The sequence below is a fragment of the Lithobates pipiens genome, unplaced genomic scaffold, assembly GCF_037356315.1.
Source record: "Lithobates pipiens isolate NorthernLeopardFrog02 unplaced genomic scaffold, aLitPip1_a1.2 Scaffold_13, whole genome shotgun sequence".
Lineage (NCBI taxonomy): Eukaryota > Metazoa > Chordata > Amphibia > Anura > Ranidae > Lithobates > Lithobates pipiens.
In genome coordinates this window covers 446,671,982-446,698,471 of record NW_027507718.1, presented here as the reverse complement: position 1 = coordinate 446,698,471, position 26,490 = coordinate 446,671,982, and the positions used below count along the sequence as shown (strand labels likewise).

Below are 26,490 nucleotides of genomic sequence, written 5' to 3'. Positions count from 1 at the left end.
TGCTAAACGCCAGAAATCTCTCGCTATCTCTTCAAGATGGCAATAAATGTAATATTGTAGGTTCACAGCACTATCATTTTTAAAGCTTTCAGCACTATCATTTTAAAGCTTTCTTCAAATCTCGTTTAGACATGCAGGCCTGTTTTGACCCCTAAAAACTGTTGACATAAATACACGTGTATGGATCAGCTGAATGTAGGTGTTTGTACGTATAAAGGAGGGAGTGTGAACACTTCTAAAGATTCCGGTACTGGCTTGGATCAGGAATGAACAGTAATCCTTGGCTTAGATTAGTGGTCTCCAAACACTGGTCCGGGGGCCGGATGTGGCCCTCTGCTTGTCTTTCTCTGGCCCTTGGGGCACTATTTCACAAATGATGGAGCACTGTGTTCTACCTAGTGACACCATCAATGAGGCACTATTCTTCTCATTGATATCAACAATGGTGCACTATTCCTTCCATCAAAACGAATGATGGGGCACTGCTGCTACTCCCACTGGCCACCATCCGGCCCCCCTAAACTGGCCCTTTGCTTAGAAAGTTTGGAGACCCCTGGCTTAAATAATCCCATCTGTCCATTCAATTCTTGGTTAAGGGTGTCCCACCGACAAGATCTTGCTCGTTCTGACTAGGCTTTGATGGTTCAGGTGAAGCGATTGTTTAAGCTTTTATAACTCGTGTGTATGGACAAAGTGGAATATAGCAGAATTCACTCCTTTTTTTTTTTTTTTTTTTTTTTTTTTTTTTTTTTTTCCAGGTTCCAGAAATAAGGACAGAAACAGCTGAAGGTTTGGCCAAACTGATGTTCTCAGGAAGATTGAAAAGTGCTAAGCTCCTGTCACGTCTGATACTTCTGTGGTACAATCCAGTGACTGAAGAGGACACTAAACTGCGTCACTGCCTTGGTGTTTTCTTCCCTATTTTTGCTTATTCATCACGGTAAGGTGTGAGTTCTGAATCCTTCCACCCCCACCACCACTTTATTTGCTGTATGCTTGATGGAGGACAGTGACTCAAATATAAAACAAAGATGTGGCCTAGCAACTAGCATTTTCAAAAATATTTGTTGCATGACAATTTTCTCTTTACACCCATGTAATGCTATCTCTGTTATAAAAAAATGCAAATATCAGTTCACGCATGAATATTTTTGCATAGTTATATTGGCCTTCGTGAGCAACCTCCTGTGTTTTAACTATTCAGCTTTGCAGCTGCTCAACGTGATAACCGGAAGGTGGTAGCAATCACTGTTGTAGCTATGCCTACTACATGTGATTTCCAGCTTTCACGAGTATTAGCAAAGTATGGCACATGCATATACTTAATTGGTCCAAGCTGGACAGATGTGACTATGCAAAAATATCTATACCTGGAATTCAGTTTTAACCCCTTGCATAGTCCTATATACCGAAAAACCAAATAGAATTTTCAGTTTAAATCCTTTTATTATATTCTAGGTGTCAGCCTGCTGCAGTGTGACCCTTGCTATGTTGGAAGCAGTTGTGTGTCTGCAGAGATAAAACACATCCACCACTGAGTGGCAGCTAGAGCTCTGACTACATTTAATGGAGACCACATTTATGATAAACTGTTCACATATGAATAGAAAAAAAATCGATTTTAAATTTAACTATAATGTACTTTAACCACTTGCTCCTATAGATCAAATCAAGAGTGCTTTGAAGAGGCTTTCCTGCCTACGCTACAGACCCTCTTCAATGCCCCAGCTTCTTCTCCACTTGCTGATGTTGATGCATCCAATGTTGCCGAACTGCTGGTTGATCTAACAAGGCCAAGTGGATTAAAAGCGCAAAAGAATATTTCCCCAGATTATCAGGTAAGTGTATTCTGTAACTGATACTTGTGAACTTATTGTTTTTGCGTTTCCAACTTCAATATGTTTAAAGTGATTATAAAGGCATTCTCTGCATTAAGGTAAAAAAAAACTTTTAGATATTGCTGTGTGTCTATAGAGGTACACATCTCGGTTTGAGATCGTACACTCAGGAGTGCCCCGTAGCAAGTGGCTTGCTTTTGGGGGCACTCTGAGTCATAAAGATTGCCGGCGGGGGGACCCCAGTAGAGGAGGTTTGGGGCTGCTCTGCACAGCGCAGGCAAGTCTGCCATGTTTGTCATGTGAAAGAAAAGGATTTACTTGACAAATTGCCTGTCTTACTTTGTGAACCCAATCCACCAAGCAAAAATATCACGTACTGCATGTTTAAATTGGGATTTCGCTCTTTGTTTAAAAAAATAAATAAATTCTCACCAAATCGGTTATATATTGCAAAGCTTTTAGCACACTTGATCACAATTTTACCTTCTACTTTTCTGCAATATTTAGCACATGCATTCCAGCCATTCCTAACTGGGAGCTTCTGCCTACCCAATCACATGTTCCATCTCATTATTACATGAGAGAAAATGCTAGGAAAAGCACAGAGCCAGTCCTTTTACATTTATTGGGTGTTGCCTAAATAATGCCCCCATTATATTTTGGTGCTATAAAGAAATTGTCGTTTTTATCAAAATTGAATCTCAAAATGTAAATTATTATATACAGTACTGCATAAAATTTGTAGACTCAAAAAAAAATTTTGCAAAGTCTTTAACCACTTCCTGCCTAAGAACGTCATATCAAATCCTGGACATTCAGTGGGGATATCTGAATGATGCCTGCAGCTACACATATAACCTGCCACATCGTGCCATCAGGGACCCAGAGATAGAATCGGTCACTGGCGGATGACGAGCATAGAGATTTCTGGTAACCAGATGGTCAACAGTCATCTGACAGTCTGAGGCCCAGGTGCGACGTTATGACATAACGTCCGGGCTGCGGATGTAAACAGATTGTGTGTGTCGTGTTTTTTTTTTTTTTTTCTGATCTCATGCTTTCCAGCCTGGAGGAGAGATGTGGGGTCTTATTGACCCCTCATCTCTCCATAAAGAGGACCTGTCACAAATGATTCCTATTACAAGGGATGTAATAAAAGTGATTAAATAATAATAAAACAAACCAAACACCCCTGTCCCCAATTGCTCATGATCAGAAATGAACGCACACGTTAGTCCCGCTCACATATGTAAACACTGTTCAAACCACACATGTGAGGTATTGCCTTGTGCGTTAGAGCGCGAGCAACAATTCTAGTACTAGACCTCCTCTGTAACTAAACATGTAACCTGTAAAAAAATAAAATAATAAAAAAGTCGCCTGTAGAGATTGAATACTGAACTTTGGCGTCTTTCTATGAGTGTGCGCAATTTTAAAGCATGGCGTGTTTGGTATCTATCTACTCACCATAACATTCTTTCACATTATATAAAAAAATTGGCCTAACTTTACTGTTTTGTAATAAATAAAAAGTTTGCAAAATTGTTGCGCATATACCATGCAAGATAAAAAGTTGCAAAGAGCGCCATTTTATTCCCTAGGGTGTCTGCTAATATATATATAGATATAGCTATGATATATAGATATATATAGATATATATATAGATAGATAGATAGATAGAGTGTGTATGTATGTTTGGGGGTTCTGAGTAGTTTTCTAGCAAAACATTTTTTTGATTTTTACATGTAGGAGAGGAGTGCCAGAATAAGCCCTGTATGGAAGTGGTTAAAGTGACGATGCAATGAATCGTTTTTATTAGAAAAATGCATGAGCAGGTTAAAAAAGCCTTTTGAATGGGATCCATTCTGCTAGGTAGATTTATTTGCGCACAATTAAAGCTAAACTCCAAGGTTGAACAAAATACCCAAGTCAACCCTCCAGTGGCTGCAGCAGAAAAAAATGAAAGTTCTTGAGTAGCCATCACAATCCTGAACTCTGCATCATTAAACCAATGAAAAATTTACTAGACTTTCAGGCATTAGTCAGCTTTAGGGCCTCATTCACAGCAAAGACTGAAAGATTATATGGGACTTGCTTCCTATATTGAATGTTGCAAGGGCAGAAAGGTAAAGCAAAAACGGTGATCGGCTTTTTTTTTTCCTCCTTGCGCTGAAAAATAGCCGATTACCGGCTCTGTTATGTCACATGATCAGCTGTCATTGGCTGACAGCTGATCACGTGGTAAGGGGTCGGGATCGACCCCTTGCTCCAATCCATGATCAGGCTAGTCTCATAGGCCGCTCGTGTACGGGACGACGTCAATAGACGTCATCCTGGCAAAGCAGGTCCGCGCTGTAGCCGTCATTCGGCTATAGCGTGGATCTCTAGTGGTTAAACATTGAATTTATTTTTATTTAATTTTTTTTATTTTTTTTTACTAGCAGATTTGGATACACTAACAAATTTAAGACAAACTCCAGCTAATACTTTATAAGTAGTTACAGCAACCCCCCCCCCCTTTTTCAGATAAAGGATTTACATAAATAAATAAAAGCTGATCATTGTAAGCACCCATGTCAGTGTGGAGGGGGGATTTAAAAACAAACTGTTTCAGCCACCAAATCTAAGATTTGGTAAGCTGCAATAGAATATATTTTTTGTTTAATACCACTTTATTTCCATGAAAGCACACAGGCTAAATGTCCTACATGTAGACCCCTTTCACACTGAGCCGCCCTGGGCGTCATCAGTAAAGCGGTGAGGGGTGGTTTTAACTCCCCCCTGCTAGTGGCCGAAAAGGAGTTAAATCTCCCTGCAAAATGCCGGTGCAGCGGCACTTTACCAGCGGTATAGCAGCGCTGCCCCATTGTTTTCAAAGAAGCTGCTGGCAGGACTTTTTGGGACGCCCTGCCAATGCAGCGTCCCAGTGTGAAAGCAGCCGGGCTTTTACACTGGATTTGCAGCTGAGGCTTTTTTCAGGAGGTTTGCAGTACCTATTTTTAGCGCTGTAGCTCCTTAAAAAATGCCTCATTGTGAAAGGGGTCGTAGTGAGCACATCACTTGCACTTTCCACTGTAGATGTAATAGTGTCCATGTATTGAGCAACTGCACACATAATTGATTCTCGGGCAAGGAAAACATTCATGTTCGTGCCTTCACATAAGGAAGGCACTATGAACAATGAGCATTCCTCTCAATGGTGCTTTCTGATATGGACATTGGTCGTGCAGCAGCCTCTTTTACAGTTGGCAAGGCAGCCTACCCCCTTGATGTAGCAAAGAATCAATACCATGTGCCTTTTTAGGTGTTTTCATTAGTTAACCTCCTGTTCTAGTACTATAATGCTTAATAACATGCCACAGGCCACATTGATGCTGTAGGAGGGGTGCTTGGCATCAGATGTCTGTTATGTTGTCCAGAAGGCATGCGGTCTCCCTGGATGATGGTCAGACAAATGTACAATTAACTGAAGAACCGCTTTAATGTAGTTTCTGATATTTCCTATTATCTTTCAGATTTCCACAGTACATGACAGCTTGGCTCTAAAAATATGCAACGAGGTACTGAAGGATCCTACATCACCAGATGTTCGCATATATTCAAAATCTTTGTGCTCCCTTGAGCTGTCGAAAGAGTTTGCAAAAGACCTTCTGCCAGTTTTGGACATTGCTCTAGAGGTAATGGTTATGGGAAGGAACTCTATTTTGTTCAATTTGTCTGTTTTTCAATTTGTATAAGCTAAAGGTCCTGTCGCACAGTTTTTTGCATCCAGATTTTTGACAACAAAACACCTCTTTATCATGGAAACTTTTTCTCTCTCGTTCATTGACCGACACAGTGCTCCATTATTCAGAACCATAGGGTTATATCGCCCCCTACAGGAGTAGGACACTAGGCAGAGAAAAAACTTGGCTACGCCTATGGGCAGTCCTAGGTGATGTACACCCCTCTGCTACAGGCTTTCAGTTTTTTTTTTTTTTTCCTGCCTAGTCAGGAGTTAGGGCCTAGTTCCCTGCTGGGATCTCTGGTCCTGGCAATTTTTTTTGTTTTTGCTTTTAAACTACTTTTTTTTCCTCTTGGTTTTTTCCTGTAAGATCTACAATCAACTGCTGGACTGGGCGAAGGGCTGGACACTAAGATCCAGTGGTCTTCACAGTCAAGTGTGTGCAGACCGCAGCTACACTGTAGGTCGGCCGCACTGGACGGGCTCTCAGCCTGAGTTGCAATGTTCCTCATGGCTGTCTGGGAGCATTGCCCTCACTCGCTGGTGCGGTAAGTAAAGCGCCCCCTCCTCTCCTTCCCTGGAGTGGTGTGGGGCACAGGTGTACTCCCTGGGGTGGTCCGGCACTCTGGGGTTGTTGGTCCCTCCGTGCATCCCTCCTTCCTCGGGTGAGGCCCAGGCCTCTGGCTTGGGTGTTTCGGACACTGTCCACCCTCCCCTCCAGGGTTGGCGCTATATGGTGGGTGTACACCTTGGTACTTGCTGTATGGTTGGGTAGGTGACCAGACATCCGCACCCCCTGCGGCGGCCCATCACTAATTTAGGCCGTGGCTTTGTGGCCTACCGAGCACTCGCGGGTGGCTGAAAATTTAGGCCGCAACTTGCTTGTCCGCACGGCCACCTACTTCCAGCAGGATGGGTCTGTGGGGGCTCTGAGGATGACCCCCTTTTGGGGGGTTGAGTGTGCCCCCCGTGAGGGCCCTTAGCGGATGCCCCCTGTGCGGGCTATCAGTAGGTGCCCCTGTACAGGGTCTCAGCTGGTGCCCCTTGTGAGAAGCCTCGGTCGACGTCCCCCATGTAGGCCCTCGGTGACACCCCTGTGCAGGGCCTAAGGCGACACAGGTGTCAGTTGGCGGCCCCCCTGTGTTCTTTGCGTTTTCACAGGTGGCACTTAGGCATATAGGCTAGTAAATTGCACCCTCCCCTGCCTCATTGGTCTTGACTGATCCTATGTCTGGCTCTGCTGTCGTGGATGTGGCCTACCTTGCGCGGTTGGTGGCCACACTCCCTGTCCTGTCTGTCAGTGAGGTTGTTCCTCCACAACTGCAGGTGCTGGTTGTCTCCCTTATTACATCTGTGTGGGAAACTTCAATGGTGGACGATGTGGCTGTTGCGGAGGTGCTGTCCCCCTTGGCACCCATAAACTGTGTCGCACGGCAAAAGCGTTCCCTTCTCCCTCCTATTTTGGAATATTGTGATGCCTCTTGGATGTAGTTTCCTTGGTTCCTAAGCTCTGTTTCGGCAGTGGTGCTTAGACATGTATTGGGGCTTAAGTGTTGGTCTGCGGACTGGGCTACTTAATAAAAAAATCTCCGACTGGGTTACCATTCCAAGACAATGTCTGTTTGGGGCTACCCTGAATGACATTGTTATGAGTCTCACAGGAGGGAAGTGTACATGTCTTCCACAGTCTGACATGGGGGGGGGGGGGGGGGAGGTCCTTGTAGCGGATGCTGTCCTCGCAATGGACCTGGTCGGGCGAGCCGAAAGCGGGCTCCCTAGACCCATGGCCAAGGCACCTTCAGCATGAAGGCGTGCCCTCACCTACGTCCCAGTGTTCCGTCATTGAACCCCAAAAAGGGCTTTTTCCTCCCTATTGGTGTCTGTTAAGGGACTGTTGGCAGTTCTCCTTGGGACTGTGCAAGCCCTGTTGCTTCAGGGTGTGCTTGTCTCGGTTCCAGTGAGTACAGAATGTCAGGTGGTGGCGTCCCTTCATCATGGAGACTTTCGGGCTTCTGTCAACATCACTGATGCTGATTACGCACTCCAATATGAGCCAGGTGCAGAAGTTAACGACGCTGCTGAAGGCGCTAGGAAGCCTTCCTCTGGGAAGATTTACCACCAGACATGGATAGCATACATATCCTGGTGTGAGGCGCTTGTCATTTACCCTTGTTCTTTCTCGTGGCTCAGATTTCCACCTTCATGGGGGGGGGGGGGGTGAGCAAAACTTGCCTTGAGTACCATCAAGGGCCATGTGTCAGCCTTGGCGGGTTTTCTTCGGCATTCACTGGTCTCCTACTCCCTGGTACGTACTCTTAATCAAGGGGCTTGACATCTGCCTCCACCGGTACGGTCGCTTCTACTGCCATGGGATCTACTCTGAGTTCTACAGGAGCCTCCCATTAGAAATATTTGGGAGGTTCCTCTGCTTGCTCTGTCCCAGAAGGTGACTTTTTTTTTTTTTAGTTGCTATCACCTCTGCTCGCATAGTGTCGGAACTGTAGGCGTTGCCGTGTCATACTTCTTATCTGGTGATCCACAAAGATGAAGTGGTTCTTTGCCCCTGTCCACGGTTCCCTCCTCTGATTTCTTTGACTAAGGATGTTGTATTGCCTTCCTTGTCTCTCAGGTTAAAATGTCCTAAGGGATTTACCTTACATGCCCTGGATGTGTTCAGGTGTATTTGGCAGTCACAGGGCCTTTTCGGAGATCAGACCCGCTGTTTGTTTTGTGGTAATGGATGGGTCAAAAAAGGTGCTGTCTGCTTCTGCGACTTTTTCTAGATTGATCAGACAGACGATGACTCTGGTCTATTCTATCAGGGGTTGGGTTCCTCTTTTCCCCATTATTCTACTTGGCTGCTTGTTGCTTCTTAAGCCTTCTATCATCAGGCGTCGGCTGCGCTGGTTTGCAAGGCGGCCACTTGGTCGCCTGTGTACACTTTCACAAAATTCTACAACGTGGATGTGCTGGCACCTGAAGATGCTTCTTTTGGCCGCAAGGTGTTGCAGGCTACTGTTTAGCGGGTCTATTCCCTCTTGAAAAGGGGTTATTGTTCAGGCTGAGCTCCTGTTACCTGGTTGGCTCTTGTGTTACTCTTGGGATTTTTCGTTGTCCCACCCCTCTTGTTTGGTACTGCTTTGGGACGTCCTTATAGTTCTGAATAATGGATTGCTGTGTCTGTCAATGAACGAAAGAGAAAATTGGGATTTTTTGACTTGCCGTAAAATCCATTTCTCTGAGTTCATTGACACACAGCACCCACCACTCTAAGGAGTTTTGATGCTTCTGACATGACTTGTTACTAAACTGAAGGCATGTAGCAGAGAAGGCGGGGGCTGTATATCGCCTAGGACTGCCCATAGGTGTAGCCAAGTCTCTTTTCTGCCTAGTGTCTTACTCTTGTAGGGGACAATATAACCCTATGGCTCTGAATAATGGGGAGCTGTGTCTGTCAATGAACTCAGAGAAATGGATTTTATGGTAAGTCAAAAAAATCCAATTTTTAGAGCACTTAACCTAATATAGACTGTAAAATATTACCGTATATACTCGAGTATAAGCCGAGATTTTCAGCCTCTTTTTTGAGGCTGAAAGTGCCCCCTCGGCTTATACTCGAGTCACCGCTGTCTGACTGCTCGATCAGCGTATCGAGCAGACAGACGGCGGACATTAAAATTCAAAAGCCGTGCCTCCTTCTCCGCCTCCGCCTGTGATAGGCGGAACACTGAATTTCCCAGCAGTCAGTGTTCCGCCTATCACGGACATCCGTTCATTCTCATACTACGGACGAGTATGAGAGGATGTCCGTGATAGGCGGAACACAGGCTGCTGGGAAATTGAGTGTTCCGCCTATCACAGGCGGAGGCGCGGCTTTTGAATTGTAGAATGGCCGCCGAGAAGAGCGGCGATCCTGGAGCGGCGATCCATCGGCACGACACGGGACGGAGGAGGCTCGGGACGGAGGCTTGGGACACAGGTAGGCTGGACACACACACAAGGCTGCACGGACACACACACACACACACACACACACACACACACACACACACACACACACACACACACACACACACACACACACACGGATGGATGGATACACACACACAGGGATGGATGGATGAATACACACACACACACACACACACACACAGGGATGGATGGATGGATACACACACAGGGATGGATGGACGGACACACACACAGGGATGGATGGATGGATGGATGGACACACACACAGGGATGGACGGACACACAGGGATGGACAGCCATGTCTCACCCTCGGCTTATACACGAGTCAATAAGTTTTCCAGTTTTTTGGGGGTAAATTGGGGGCCTCGGCTTATATTCGGGTCGGCCTATACTCGAGTATATACGGTAATAGTATATGTAAACCTATACCATGTAAAATAACTTTCCGTTTTAAAGCTGAACTGAAAAAAAAGTTAAAAGACCAAAAAAATTAAATGTAAATATGAATTGTATTTATCACAGTAGTTCAGTATCGCCATAGTGGCACTGCTACTCTGGGGGGTGATGAGGGATTTTTTTTTCCCACTGTGAATGCTTGTTACAGTGATACTGTAACAGCAATTGATTGAACTGTCATATATGGCTTTCATCCATTACTTATTTTTTATTTTAATTTTTTTTTTACTATTGTGATGCTGTGATTGGCCCACAGCTATCCTGCTTATACATTTTATTATCGTCTGAATCTGAGTTGCCTGGGTTTGCAGCAGATTAACTTTAAATCAACATTCTCACCCATCTCCCCCCCGCAAATGACCTTCTTGGCTTGTTCAGTTTTTCCGGTATGACCTTCTTATATTTTGTAGGATATAACAGATAAAGTGTGTGAGAGGGCATTAGAAAAGGTCAAGATGCAATTAACGAACAACAAGAATTCCAAGGAGGAAGGTGTCGTAGCACAGGAAGCCACAAGTGTAGCGAACGTGCAAGAAAATAGAGAAGGTAGGTATCGTAGGTTTTCTGAAGTAGTTTCTCATGTAATTGGCATATTTCTTGTAATGGAGCTCATGTTGTAAGAGAAGCATTCGTTTGTATTATTTTTGTGCATGGACCATGATGCCTTTCGTCAGACTACAGCTTTCATTCAGCATTAACTGCATATATTCCTTAATGAAGGTTACATCTTCACTCCCTACTGAACAGCCCTGTTCTCTTTTATGTGGTCTGACGGGCACATTGTGGTTTTTAAGAGCAAACCAAGCAGGCAGATAAAGGTAATCAATGAAATGATCCATAAGATCACCATACGAGTAAGAATTGTTTACTCTTCCCAGCTTTTTGTCTCGGTTAGAGTAGGTAAGGCTGACTTATACAATGACATGTTGGGGGAGCAGGACAGGCTTTGTAGATCAGACAGGTAAACTTGCTGTTACTGATTAATGCAGCCCTCATCACCAGTAGCGCTGTTCAATGTAATCAATATAATGGTAGCAAAAACTTGGACAGGGGAATTCATTCATTCATAAAGAGTGTCTAAGGGGCTTCAGAATTCCAGTATGCCTCCACATGACAAATGTTGGTACAGGAGACAGATTAATGTACCTGTTTTAGATGGGTATATGAATCTGGGGTGTGCACTGAGGCCAGAGTGTCCATACAGACACTTGGGCCTCCCTGCAGTTGTGCTTCCTTCCCGATGTAGCGGTCACAAGTTTTGTATCTGAGGAGCAAAGCCTGATGGGGCGTCAGACTCTAAGAGTTCCTCATCAGGTCTGCTCCCCTTATGATTTAAAAGGCAATGGGTGGATCTTTAGCCAATAGACAGCCAGCTATAAGCTGTAGAATCCACCCGCTGTTTGCTGTCAGTTACAAGGAGAGAGCAGCTTCCCCATCAAACTTTACTCACTGCTGCATCACTGGTTGCTAAGAGACTTGGCGGTGAAGCCAACAGCATCCTTAACCTGTCGCAAGAAGAGGGTAGCAGCTGCAAATATGCCTGTCCACATTCAGGAACAGGCACTCTGCCTGTCTGTGTGCCATATTGCTGTATCTTATGGTTGCATCTTATCCATGATGCAAAGCTCCCATTCCACCACATCCCAAAGTGCTCTATTGGATTTAGATCTGGTGACTGTAGAGGCCATTGGAGTACAGTGACCTCATTGTCATGTTCAAGAAACCAGTGGTGAGATGATTTGAGCTTTGTGACATGGTGCATTATCTTACTGGAAATAGCCCTCAGATGATGGGTGCACTGTAGTCCTAAAGGGATGGACATGGTCAACGATACACAGGTAGACTGGCATTTAAACATTGCTCAGTTGGTAATAAGGGGCCCAAAGTGTGCCAAGAAAATATCCCCCACAGCACTGCACCAGCCTGAACCATTTATACAAGGCAGGATAGATCCATGCTTTCATGTTTACACCAAATTCTGATCCTACCATCTGAATGTTGCAGCTGAAATCGAGACTCGAGGCACCCGCTGTGGTCCTCTGCTGCTGTAGCCCATCTGCTTCAAGGTTTGATGTGTTTTGCATTCGGAGTGGGTATTCTGCATACCTTGGTTGTAACGAGTGGTTGAGTTACTGTCTGCCCATTTTCCTCTGACCTCAACATGGCATTTTCATCCACACAACTGGATCTTTCTCCTTTTTTGGACCATCCTCTATAAATTCTAGAGATGGTTGTGTGTGAAAATCCCAGTAGATCAGCAGTTTCTTAAATTCTGCCTGTCTGGCACCAACAACCATGCCACGTTCAAAGTCACTTAAATCCCTTTCTTCCCCACTCTGATGCTTGGTTTGAACTTCAGCAAGTCACCTTCACCACGTCTAGATGTCTAAATGCGTGGAGTTGCTGCCATGTGATTGACTGATTAGCAATTTGTGTTGCCAAGCAATTGAAAGGGTGTACCTAATAAAGTGGCTGGTGAATGTATGTCAATGGCTGAGGACTAAGGGGTTTGGGGTGACGGGCAAATATAGTTGATGACAGAATGGTCCTCATGATCTTCTGACCCAAAGAGGTGCTGTTGTCCGTAGTAGTAAGGCCTCCTTTTTTTGTGCGTGCCTCAAGAGTTACTTAACTAAATTCTCTATCGTATGTTTTATATAGGATTATTTAAAATCTGATTTGTTTGAAAAACATTTGTATGATGTCAGGGGTGTTGTAGACGTTTTTTAAATGTCCACAGGGGGTACTTAGTAAACTGGCTTTATAGAAGAGTGTACACCAATCCGCCACCTAATATTGAGTAGGCCCCCCTTTTGCCACCTTCAGCCCTGACCCGTTGCACCATATACAGCATTTGCCCTCTGATGGTATGCTGTGGTATCTGGCATCAATCCATTAGTATCAGATCCTTTGTCTTGTAAGTTGTGAGGTGGGATGCTCCATGGATCGGACTTGTTTTTCCAGCACATCCTACAGATGATAGATGGAATCAGTCTGCAGTATTGGAATTAGAAGTCAACACCTCAAACTTGTGTTCCTCAAACCATTGAACCATTTTTGCAGTGTGTGCATTATTCTACTGAAAGAGGCCAACTGCCTTCAGGGAATAGCATATACATGAAGGGGTGTACTTGTTTTTTTTAGGTAGGTTGTACATGTCAAGTAATATCCACATGAATGGCAGGCCCCAAGGTTTCCCAACAAAACATTGCCCAAACCATCACACTGCCTTTGCCAGGTTGCCTTCTTCCCATACTGCATCAGTACTTTTGGCTGTGAACACGGGTCAGCATGGGCACCCAGATCAGTCTATGGCTGCGAAGCCCCATACGCAACAACCTGTCATGCCCTGTTTTCAGCTTTCAAAACCTCAACTTCAGGGACAACTTGTTTACTTGTTGCCTAATATATCCCACCCACTTTTAGATACAATTGTAACAAGTTAATGTATGGTTTTTCCCTTGTCGGTGGTCAGTTATGTCTGATCGGTGTAGTTTAATTAAGTTGGGTGCAGATAGTTATAATGCGTTTTGGTTTAGTTATGCTGACTAAATAGAACCCCTCCCTGGAATATTTTCTGCCAATATATTTGTATTTGGCTTGTACCTTGTCCTATGAAACGTGACTGGACTTGTATATTCCTATGCACAGTATTCATACTTTCTCTCAGAATTATACATTTCTAGTATTGATTTTGGTGTTTGTGTTTTGTTTTGTTTTTCCCCCTCTTTCCTATGTTGGTTAAAATAGATGGACTTGTGTTTTCTTCAGCCAAATTAAAGTGTTACTAAACCCAGGACTGTGCATTCACTATATCCAATCATTTTAGTAAATAAACTGCTAAATATGTTTTCTCATTTGCAGTATCTAGCAGTCTTGTAACTTCTATCAGTGTCTGGTTAAAGCTTGTAAGAGGAGTTTTCGTTTTCCCACGAAAACTGCACCAACGGGCTGCAGGTCCCCTTAACCCCTCTGGACAGTGCTGATTGGCCCTGTGCTGATCACATTCGCACTCCCAAGAAGAAAAAAAAAAACCTCTCGGAATACACACCAAACTGAGCATGTGCAGCCTGACTCCAGTAACTTTCTTACCTGGACCTGTTCTGGAGTCGGTGGAAGATTAGGAGAATCTTTGCATACAGGATCAAACAGCTTTTTTACACAATGCAGAGGATTAACCCCTTAGGTTCCATTGAGTATAACAAGCATGCTTTACTGCATATACAGACTGATTTTACTGTTGTGGGTTTGGTAACACTTTACAGTGATTGTAAAGGTTCTTTGTTCTTAAACAAAAAATTTTATACTTGCCACCTCTGTGCAAGGGTTTTATACCACTTCTGGGGTTTACCGGCGGCACTCCTGTCTCCTTCTCTTCTCGAGTGCCCCCATGGAGAGCCTCTTGAATCCTGCTGTGTCCATGGAGACACAAACAGCAGGACTTGTCCCAGCCCCCCATGTCACTGGATTTGATTGATTGCTACCAATCTATCCAATGAGGACCCGAGACAGCGTCTGGAGCTGCTGTGCTCGTCCCTGAAGTTGGAACGATCAGGCTCAGGTAAGAAAAAGGGGGGTGGTACTGCAGCACAAAAGGTTTTTCACCTTAATGCATAGAATACATTTAAGGTGTAAAACCGTGACGGTTTACAACCCCTTTAATTATGTAAGGATGCTAGGACAATGAAATGTCCGTATGCCATGAATCTACTTTTATTCCACTACTTACAATCCTAAGAAAGCTAGGCAGCTGTTAATCAATGTGGTTATTTCTAGAAAAAACAAATGAAGAAAATGATGATGTCTTTGAAGAACAAAATGCTGACTCGTCAAAGCTGAAGTCTGTAAAAGGGAAACCCAGCAAAGGTAATATAATCAATACTCCTTGAATGTAAGATAACATTGTGCCTTTTTGTGACCAGAAGTCATTGATGCCTAGATGCAGGTCAAATTTAGCAGCGTCAGTTACCTTAACAAAAATTTGCTTATCTTAATTTCAAAGGTTTTTATTGGTAATTTAACAAAAAAATTTAACGTTTTTATTAGACTAAGTGTGCAAAAATACAAAAAAAAAAAAATTATATAATATATTTATATATTTTTATGTATTTTTTTTTCCCGGGTTTTTGAGATTTCTGTACTATGCAAAACTTAATATCCAAAGCTTTTTTATTTTATTTTTATTTCGAAGTCTGGATGATAAATGTACCCGTGGCATGAAATTATATCCTTACAGGTCGCAAGAAAGCATCTTCTGTAGGCACCAGGAAGAAGAGTAGCCGGACTACTGAGCAGGGGGAAGGCGACGGGTATGTTCATAACATAACTGTCATACATTTTAATGGATATGAATAGCAGCACTGCCTATCGTGTTTTTAATGATCAGAGTGACTAAGGCTCTGTTTACATCTGGGTGATCTGAATCGCAGGCGGAATCACCCTGATTCCTAATCGTGGGACGCTTGTATGATACCATTACTTCTTAACGGAACCCCAATCGTGCCACTGTCACTCAAAAGAAGCTCCTGCTCCTTTTTGAGAGACAAGTGGCACATGTTTCGATATGCCACAATTGGGATGCCATTAAGATGTAATGGTTTTGCACAAATGTCCCACAATTTGCATTCGCAGGCAGAATCGTGATTCCACCCGCAATTTAAACCGCCCAGGTGTGAATGGAGCTTAAGAAAATCTTACAAATTAAAATAACTAGCAAATGTATCAAATTATTTCACTACTTTTTTAGATTTGCTGGTTGGTGCATATTGATATACACAGAAAAGCACATAAGTAAAACTAGCAGGAAAGGTTTTCTCCCCTGCTAGGCAAAACTGAGCTATGTAAACTCCAGCACTGGATAAACAGATACAAATTCTATGTAAAACCACTCCCATGTATGCATTTCATCTGTGTATTTAGCTGTTTGCCTGAGTTCAGCTTTAAGCCACAGAAAAAAAAATCTGTGCCACGCCCCCCCCCCCCCCCTACCTGAGCCCGATCCAGCGATGTGCACAAGTGCTCCAGCCACTGTCTCATTGTACAGACTGATGGCAGGAGGAGCCAGTGGCTCCCGCTGCTGTCAATCAAAAGCGGTGATGTGGCCATCAATGGACGCAGCAGCAGGAGGACTTAAAAGTGAGCTCTCACAGGTTACCCCGTTGAAAGCAGCTTTCCGTGGGGGCACCCAATGAGGAGGGGCTTGGAGCACTGGCAGGGGACCCCATCAGGGCTGCTCTTTGTAAAACCATTGCACAGAGTAGGAGGTATAGGAGCTTTCCTACCCCCCCCCCCCCCCTTTTTTTTTTTCTTAGTCCAGGGTTTACAACCACTTTCCTGCTTTGCTAAATGTGGATGGTGGGTATATTTTAACTTTAACTTTTGCCTTTCAAAAACATTGCTAAATGCCTCAGAAGAAATCTACACATCTTCTGCAGGAGACAATTGCAGGTGAACTGTCAACGATTACATTTCTAAACTTTATGTGACTCTGAGAGATGATCACATTTTGTAGTATATGGATGTGCTGTAGTAAACTGTATAGTTTATCATTGCAAAATATCTCCAGTATAAAATGCTTTAACCACTTAACGACCAGCGCACGCCGATGCACGTCCTATTTTTGAAGAGGGATATCTCGGTAACGGCAGCAGCTGCTGCCACAACAGAGATATCCATCTCTTCAGGCACCGGTCTTCTGTATGATAACGGTGGTCTCTGCGGCAGATTCGCCGCGAGATCACCGCTATCGGCGGCGGGAGAGGTGCCAACAACCTCCCGCACCTTCCGCCGCTTACCGGAGCCGTCGGTAGCGGCGGAGGCAATCGGGTCCTGCACACTGCTGGGTATGGAGACGAGTGAGGCTAAGATGGCCCCCACTCGTCTCTATACCATAGGAGGGCGGAAGCGACGTCAAAACGTCACTTCCGCCCATACCTCTTAAAGGTTTATATATATTTTTTTTTTTTTTTTTTTTTTTTTTGCATTTTAGTCCAAATATGAGATCTGAGGACTTTTTGACCCCAGATCTCATATTTGAGAGGACCTGTCATGCTTTTTTCTATTTATTTATTAAAAAAAAAAAATCAATTAAAATAAGAAAAAAAAAGGTTTTTAAAAACACGACGTCACGACGAGCTTGCGCACAGAAGTGAGCGCATATGAAAACGGTGGTCAAACCTCACATGTGAGGTATCTCCGCGATCGGTAGAGCGAGAGCAATAATTCTAGCACTTATATAATTAGAGGGTACTAGTGCGCTTCACCTTACTAATCTATGTGTAACAAACCCAAAAAAATTTTTAAATCATATTAAAGTGTGGAAGCAGCCTGCAAAAATAGTGATCTCCACACTACTAGTGATACAATAAATAATAAATAAATTGCGGCGCTCACCATAAAAGAATATCTAATCAATAATACACTAAAAAATATATATAGAAAGTGCAATGAGTGTGAATCACCTCACAAAGTGCAAATAGTGCAATTAAATAAATGCAATTCAGGTAATTGCTGCGATAATAAATGTGCTCATATAATATATATATGCCCAAAAAGAAAAATGCAAAATCCGAGGACATAAAAAATGTGCAAAAAACAATTTTAAAAGACACAGTAGATATGTAAATCATAAATGTTCATAAATTCCCGTTCATGCAGATGCTTTGTGAGCTATAAACAAAGTCCATGCATAAAAGTGACTTCCACAGTGTGTACTGATCCAGTGATTCAATTCAGTGCCAAGCCAGTGCACCACCTGTTTCCCCCAGCCTCTCACCTCCAATACTTGATAAAGAAGCACAATTTAAAAGCCAGAGCTATTTCCTCCACAATCATCCAGTGGCTAGTATCCAGCTGACTTTTTCTTTCCCAGGTTCTCCACCTCTCACATAAGTAAAGAACAGAAGGACAAGGGGGCTCTCATGTGTAGTATCCAGATAAAACGATTTTAATAACAAACAATAGTAACTTACAGTTCAGTAAATAACAGCGAGTAGATGTAGTAACAATCCGAACTTCCGGTCTCGGCCGCGACCGGAAGTAACAAGTGCAATACCACAGCTCCTTCCCTGACGCGTTGCGTCACGATCACATGACTTTTTCAAAGGGTAAATTTACCCTTTGAAAAAGTCATGTGATCGTGACGCAACGCGTCAGGGAAGGAGCTGTGGTATTGCACTTGTTACTTCCGGTCGCGGCCGAGACCGGAAGTTCGGATTGTTACTACATCTACTCGCTGTTATTTACTGAACTGTAAGTTACTATTGTTTGTTATTAAAATCGTTTTATCTGGATACTACACATGAGAGCCCCCTTGTCCTTCTGTTCTTTACTTATGTGAGAGGTGGAGAACCTGGGAAAGAAAAAGTCAGCTGGATACTAGCCACTGGATGATTGTGGAGGAAATAGCTCTGGCTTTTAAATTGTGCTTCTTTATCAAGTATTGGAGGTGAGAGGCTGGGGGAAACAGGTGGTGCACTGGCTTGGCACTGAATTGAATCACTGGATCAGTACACACTGTGGAAGTCACTTTTATGCATGGACTTTGTTTATAGCTCACAAAGCATCTGCATGAACGGGAATTTATGAACATTTATGATTTACATATCTACTGTGTCTTTTAAAATTGTTTTTTGCACATTTTTTATGTCCTCGGATTTTGCATTTTTCTTTTTGGGCATATATATATTATATGAGCACATTTATTATCGCAGCAATTACCTGAATTGCATTTATTTAATTGCACTATTTGCACTTTGTGAGGTGATTCACACTCATTGCACTTTCTATATATATTTTTTAGTGTATTATTGATTAGATATTCTTTTATGGTGAGCGCCGCAATTTATTTATTATTTATAATAATTCTAGCACTAGACCTCCTCTGTAACGCAAAAAATGCAACCTGTAGAATTTTTTTTAAATGTCGCTTATGGAGATTTTTGAAGCTAAAAGTTTGACGCCATTCCACGAGCGGGCGCAATTTTGAAGCGTGACATGTTGGGTATCAATTTACTCGGCATACCATTATCTTTCACAATATAAAAAAAAAATAGGCTAATTTTACTGTTGTCTTATCTTTTTTTTTTATCAAAAAGTGATTTTTTCCCAAAAAAGTGCGCTTGTAAGACCGCTGCGCAAATACGGTGTGAAAAAAGTATTTCAATGACCGCCATTTTATTCTCTAGGGTGTTAGAAAAAAAACAATATAAAAAGTTTGGGGGTTCTAAGTAATTTTCTAGCAAAAAAACCTGTTTTAAACATATAAACACCAAATTTGAAAAAGAGGCTCGGTCCTTAAGTGGTTAAAGTGACTTCTGCAGAAAGCTCATATTTCAGTTATAGATATTCAAGGGAGGAATAACATGCAAAGCCGAATGAGATTTCACCTCACTAGTTAGCAACACATAATGCTCCCACAATGCCATTGCAAGGTTACCTACCTCCCCTTGTACCAGGACTGTGTAGAACATTGCTTTGTAAGAACTGGGTGGAATTTGAGTGGAACTGAGAATCTTAAAGCAGAGCTATAGGCAAAACTTTTATTTTCATTTTGTATAGAGTGAGGAGGGAAGGTTATAATGTCTATCGTACTTTTTTTTTTTTTTGCCTTCTGTGTCCCATTGCCGAGATTTCCCTTCGCTTCCTGTCCCAAAGCCAAAACAGGAAGTGAGGAAATCCCTGCAAACTAATGGAATCCCTCGGGTCCCCAATGGAAGATTCCTCCCTATTCATTTTCTGGGAACAACCCAAAATGTGGGATTTTCTTTTGTTTTCAATGATAATGGTAAACAGGACAAATAGAGGGTCAATCTCCTCAACGGGGGCAGAGGTAGCAATAAAGGTCTTCTAATAACTAAGGAACTACTGTAAAGGGGGATAAACAGGAATATGAGGAGCAAGTGGAAGCAGCTCCTCTAAGAAGTAAGTCCTGAAAACCTATGTGAAGTAAGTGCGAATAGAGGGAGAGGGCACCAGCATACTTGGGGGTAAAAGAAGGAATATGGATAAACACATAAAGGTAGATAAATAACAAATTGCCCGCCCTATAGCAAAATGACATTGGCAAAGTGGTTGTGTTAACCTGACCGGACGTCATATGATGTCAGGATAACAAGCTGCTGCGTGCCCCTCCGGGCGCTCGTTGTTGCGGCGTGTCAGTCTGACACACCAACTCCAATGTGGGTGAAGGGTCTGACAGAGATCACAGCTGATCAAGATGTAAACATAAAGAGCCATTTTCTCGGCTTTTCCTCACGTCTGAAACATGCAAGTAGAGGAGAGCCGATCGGCTGTTTCTCTGATTGGGGATAAACAATCAGCGCAGCCTCCCTCAGATGGCCACCACTGATGACCACCTGGTATGGCATCCCTGGTGGCCATGGGTGCCCACACATAGTGCCTCCTAATCCATGTCAGTCAGTGCCCATCTGTGCCGCCTATGAGCGCCCGGCAGTGCTGCCTCATCAGTGAAGGAGAAGACGTATTTATTTACAACGGAAACAAACTTTTTTTTTTTTCATATTCGTTCTTTTACCCCCGGTATGCTGGCGCTCTCTCCCTCCATTCTCGCTTATTTTACGAAGATGTTCTAATCTCTGTTCAAATATAAAAAAAAAAAAAGCCTTTTAGTTTAACTTTAACGGTGATCCCTCCACTGGCATCCCAAAATAATGTGCATGCAACCGGTTTTCTGTTTTGGGTTGCTCTATCGTCGCTGATCTAGTGGTGGTATTTTGTAGAATTAAGCAGGGTTGTACGCATATAAACTGGCATGTTCTTGCTGGGCCTCAGCTCTGTCTTTTTACTAAACATTTGAATGATCCACAGGGACAAAATGGAAGAGGCTCAGACTTCTACAATCAGTACAAGGCCATCAAGAAGAGCCAAAAGCATTGCCATGGAAAAAACTAAAATGAATCTCTCCAAACTTATAAATGAAGAGGCCAATGCACAGTAATCAGTTTTGTAATAGAATCTTTTGATCTGTATTAATATAACTATTAAAAGTGCCATGTATGTGCAGATAAACTTTAATGTGCTGTAATATTAAAAGTAACTTGCTTTTTATAGTCCATTGTATTTTGTGTCTTCCTACCACTGTATTATATAGAACAGAGGTAGGCGACGTCAGCTGTTGAACTACATTTCCTGTGAGGCATTGCAAGGCTGGCAGTTACAATTGTGCATGATGGGACTTGTAGTCTGGAGGGCCCCAGGTTGCCTACCCCTGCTGTAGAATATGCTTACTTTCAGTTATGCTGATACTTTAACCACTTGTCCACTGTAACCCCTATATGACCAGGGCATGTTTTGCAATTGAGCACTGTTACTTTTAATGGGCAATTTCTTGGTCATGTAACACTACACAAATTAAATTTATAATCCTTTCACATAAATAGAGCTTTCTTTTGGTAGCATTTAATCACCATTGGCTTTATAATTTTTTAAATGGGGGAAAAAAAGACATAAACATATTTTCTACTTTGTTATAAAACCTATTCAATAAAAAAATTTAATTTCTTCATAAATTTAGGCCAAAATGTATTCTGCTCTATTTCTGATTAAACAAAAAAAATCTCATGCATATTGATTGGTTTGTGTGAAAGCTATAGCGTCTACAAACTATGGTATGTGTATTTACCAGAATTTATGTAGCTATGGCACTATATTGGTGGTGGTAGTAGTGGTCGGCCACTTATAGTGGGACTGTAATCTGGTGTTAATAGACCTTCGCTGGAAGTTACACTGATGACGCCAGTAGTGATAAAAGTACAGGCAGTCCCCGATTTACGAACGGCTCCTACTTACGAATGGAAGCGACATGATGTCACTGCTTGTGCTCCATGCTGGTCCTGGATTGTGCTGAACACCCATCTTGCAGCCCTGGACATGGCCACAAGAGCCCCAAATAAAACAACTGCATGCCCAGAAGCACCTGTGTACAGACCACACACACATCTTTGGCTGTTGTAAAGTGTACATGTAGTTCCCAAACACTAAAATTGTGAGCAAAACTGTGCACTCCTACACAAAGTGTGAATGGGGCCTTGGATGCAAGAAATTATTGCAGTCTTAGGGGGTAATAAAACCTTGTGGTTGTGCTGCATTTTTACACTATTATTTTAAACAAGCCCTAATTTCCCACTTTAGCTGAAAGGGCAGTGGCTGGGGGTGAACACATGCCACAACTGCAATACTCTGCTTAATGGCTGTGGTGGGAACTATGCCGCCTGTTGTGCTTGATGGGCACTACTGCCTGCCAGACACAACCAGTTCTAGTGAATGGAGCCACACTGCAATTGTGCAGTACTGCAGCATCTAGGGGGTTAAAATATGTGATTAAGAGGTGATACAACTCCTTCCCTTCATCTGTCGAATGCTCTCTCAAGAGTGATCCAAATGCAGATCACTCTTCAGTCTGCAAAGCAAGTGTAAATGTGTAATTCCTGTCTTGCAGCATGCCAAAGAATAATGGCTTACTGGAAGACTACAGGGGAAGAGTTATGGGAGGTTATTAGGAAGGTGCTTCCTTCATATGTAAATGAATTGCTTCACAGAGAGCAGGGATCTGAGGGGTGGTAGTCTCCCTGTTCACTGGTCAGCATATTTAACTGGGCAGGACTGAATTCTAATTGTGAGCCACTCAATCCAGCCCAGCAGCAGCACAGCTAGCTTTCAGAACAGGCTGTGTATAGATTATGTTCCTATTTGATTTTGAGTAATATTGTGATCTGTGAGGCGGGACTTGGGAGGTTTGGACTCTTCCTGTAGGTGTGACTGGACAGGACTGAATGCTAATTGCATGTATTCAATCCCACCCACCATCAGAGCTGTGAAGGAAGTTGCTGCATTTGCAGAGTCTGAAAGACTACAGAGAGGGGTATTTTAGGCTAGAGCTGCAGCAGGAAGTGGCTATGGAAGGGTATTCGTCTACATTAAGCTATACAGACTGTCACATGGTACAAAGCCACAACTAAATCCAGAATATCAGGGGATCTGTAGACAACAGAGCATCATGGTACAGAGGTACGATTTGTGTTGGCTGACCATTCAGTTCTAGTGGGGGAAATAAAATGTTTAGCTTTGCGCAGGCGGGACGGCCTCGACTTTCCGGGGTTATATCTGAATGATGCCTGAGGTTACAGACCTCATTCAGATATCTGCATTTTCAGCCGGCGATTCCCTGCACGATAAGAACGATCATATCGGCTTTTCCGTCGCTTGATCGTTCTTATGGGCGGCTGGAGGGGTCGTTCCCCCCCGCCACCCTCCGGTGTTTCTACCGACTCGTCTCTTCCATCGGTGAGTCGGACACAGGATCTGCCAGCCCCCGGATAATGATCATAGAGATTTCCGGCGGACCAGATGGTCGCCTGAGTTTCTATGATCGTTCGGAGGCCGGGCGCGATGTTATGATGTCACGCCCGGCCTCTGCATTCAAATAACGGCTCCGCCTTTTTTTTAGGCTTCCCAGCCTAGAGGTGAGATATGGGACCCCATATCTCACTGTAAATGGGTCCAATCGTGCCATATTCCTATTACAAGGGATGTTTACATTCCTTGTAATAGGAATAAAAGTAATCAAATTATTATTATTATTTTTTTTTTAAAGTGTCAAACAAAAAAAAAAAGTAAAATTAACAAAAAAAATAATTTAAAGCGCCCCTGTCCCCATGAGCTTGTACGCAGAAGCGAATGCATATTCAAGTCCCGGCCACATATGAAAACGGTGTGCAAACCACACATGAGGTATCGCCGTGAACGTTAGAGCGAGAGCAATAATTCTAGCCCTAGACTACCTCTGTAACGCAAAACATGTAACCAGTAAAACCTATGGAGATTTTTAAATACCAAAGTTTGGCGCCATTCTGCGAGCGCATGCAATTTTGAAGCATGACATGTTGGGTATCTATTTACTCGGCGTATCTTCATCTTTCACATTATGCAAAAAAATAGGGCTAACTTTACTTTTTTTTTTAAAAAGCATGAAACATTTTTTTCTGAAAAAAGACGTGTTCGAAAAATTGCTACGCAAATACCTTTGCTAAAAAAACAAATAATGTTTGGGGGTTCTATGTAATTTTCTAGCAAAAAAAAAAATATGAATTTTACATGTAGGAGAGAAATGTCAGAATTGGCCTGGGCGCAAAGTGGTTAAAGATGAAAGAATAATATGTCCCCCTTCCTCACCTCAACTCTATGGAGAACTTGTGAGTCCTTCTTAACCAGTTCCCACCTGGCTACTGCATATGTATGGCCGGTTGGGCGCTCTCTCCTTCTGAGTGGATGTTCAGCTATGTCCCACAGAAGGAGGGGGATCGCATGTGTGGGCCCACACAGCGGCGTAATCCCGATGCACTTGTGTCGCCCGGACACGGCGCATCTCAGATCGGCAGGAGGGCTCTGTGATTGGCCCTCCTGATCACATGATGGCCGTGTGCAACCACAGCCATCATGTGATGTAAACAGAGAGCCGGTTGCTAGGCGATCAGCTCCTCTCCTCACGCATTAGTTGTTAGTGAGGAGAGCGAATTGCTGCAGCTGGCTGGTTATCTGTGTGTATGAGCTGCTTTTTTTCCACACAGTGTAAAAAAACACCTGTCCCCCCCCCACATATGTCCCGATAAAATCACATGTGCCAATGTGATTATCTGTGCACATATGTCCGTTATCACCTGTACATAATCATTTGCGTACATCTGTCTGTGATCACACAAACCAATTATTATACACTTAACAGGATTTTTTTTTTTTTTTTTTTTTACCAAAGACGTAGAATACATTTTGGCTTAAATTTATGACAAAATTCAATTTTATTGTATTTCTTTTAAAATAGAATAAAGAAAATAGTTTTGTTTTTTTTCCCCCCAAATTCCGCTCTTTTTTTCACTTACATGATAAAAAAATGGAGTCGTGAATAAATACCACCAAAAGAGAGCTTTATTTGTGCAAACAAAATTATAACTATCATTTGGGTACAGCGTAGCATAACCGCGCAATTGTCAGAGCGAGAGTGCTGAAAGCTGAAAATTTACCCTGGGAAGGAAGGGGGCGAAAGTGCCCAGTATTGATGTGGTTAAATGGGAGATTTACAGTGAAGGAAACGCCTCTCTGAACAGTGCCTGGGAAGCTGTGGTTGCTGCTGCACAAAAAGTTGAAACTCAGCAGATCAAGGAACTGACAGACTCAAATGGAAGGCTTAGGACTGTTATTGAAAAGAAGGGTGGCTATATTGATCACTGATTTTTATTTTTTTATGTCACAAATGTTTATTTGTAAATTTTGAGCAGTTTATTCCCACTTTAACATGAACAAGTGAGATGAGAAGTTTTTTTTTTTTTTTTTTTCCTTCCCTCAAACATTTCTGTTTTATAGCACAGAAATAAACCCAGAGGTGATCAAATACCACCAAAAGAAAGCTCTATTTGTGTGAGAAAAAAAAAAATAGAAATTTACTTTGGGTACAGTGTTGCATGACTGCTCAATTACTAGTTAAAGTAGCACAGTGCTGAATAGAAAAAACAAAAAAAAATGGGCCTGATAAAGAAAAGGGTAAAACCTTCCAGGGGTCAAGTGGTTAACAATGTCAAAGAAAATAAAACCAACACAGTGGGGATTATTTACTAAAATCTGGTGTAGCTATGCACAGAAACCAATTAGCTTCCAGTATTTTTATTTATTTTTTTTCCTTTCTTTCAAAGCTTAATTGAACAAGCTAGAAGCTGGCTACCATGCACAGCTGCACCAGATTTTGCACGCTCCAGTTTTAGTAAATCGGCCCCAATGTCCATTCATAATGTGCTCTACACCATCAGATGGTATCTATGTGATCGCACCCTCAATCACGCACTGCTGTGATGACAGGTGCCTGCTCACCTGGGAAAGAGAACCCCGCAGTTATAGGAGGGTTATTATCCTCCACTGCTCCCACTCTTTAAAGGAAACCAGCAGTTCTCAGAGCATCAAGGCTTAACGTTTCCTCCTTCCACTTTACCACCGGCAATGCTCATAGAAACAAAAGAAAACTCAATGCTCACTGAAATTCCTAGTTTATTTAAAAGGTCAAGTAATGCACTTACATTTCACAGAAGCATGAAATTACCCACAGATAACATGTGGGGGTGGGGGGATGGATCCCAAAGGTCCTGCAGACAGTTAACCGTGACCCTGGATCCTCCCACCAAGCCTCCTCTGGATCAACAAGTATTTTTTTTTTTTTGTAGAACATGCTGAAAACTTTGTGCATGCTGTCATAAGCCTAGGCTAATAACCTGACAAGAAACTGGAAGTGGGCTATAAAAGGTATTTAGTGGCAGAAACAAATGTTTTACTATCCAAAATTAAAACAAGGGCAGAAGATTTAATAGATGGAAAGATAAAAACTACCGAAGGTCCGCTTTAAGATAAAAAGCCTTCTGTGTGCAGCAGCCTCCCTAATACTTCCCTGAGGCCCCTCTAGCGATGTAGGACTGTCTTGGCTGCCCAGGACTCCCCTCCTC

General features: G+C 42.9%; 1 protein-coding gene across 1 annotated transcript in view; it reads left to right on the top strand.

Moving 5' to 3' along the window:
* NCAPG (non-SMC condensin I complex subunit G) overlaps positions 1-21,060 on the top strand; it is a 56,693-nt gene extending 35,633 nt beyond the window's left edge. The window contains exons 15-21 of the mRNA XM_077477728.1: positions 759-940; positions 1,664-1,838; positions 5,355-5,516; positions 10,402-10,537; positions 14,768-14,857; positions 15,228-15,300; positions 20,819-21,060. Of these exons, the coding sequence (XP_077333854.1) occupies positions 759-940; positions 1,664-1,838; positions 5,355-5,516; positions 10,402-10,537; positions 14,768-14,857; positions 15,228-15,300; positions 20,819-20,948 (948 nt within the window). The 3' untranslated portion in view covers positions 20,949-21,060. The remainder of the gene's footprint in view (positions 1-758; positions 941-1,663; positions 1,839-5,354; positions 5,517-10,401; positions 10,538-14,767; positions 14,858-15,227; positions 15,301-20,818) is intronic.
* Positions 21,061-26,490: the final 5,430 nt, after the last annotated feature.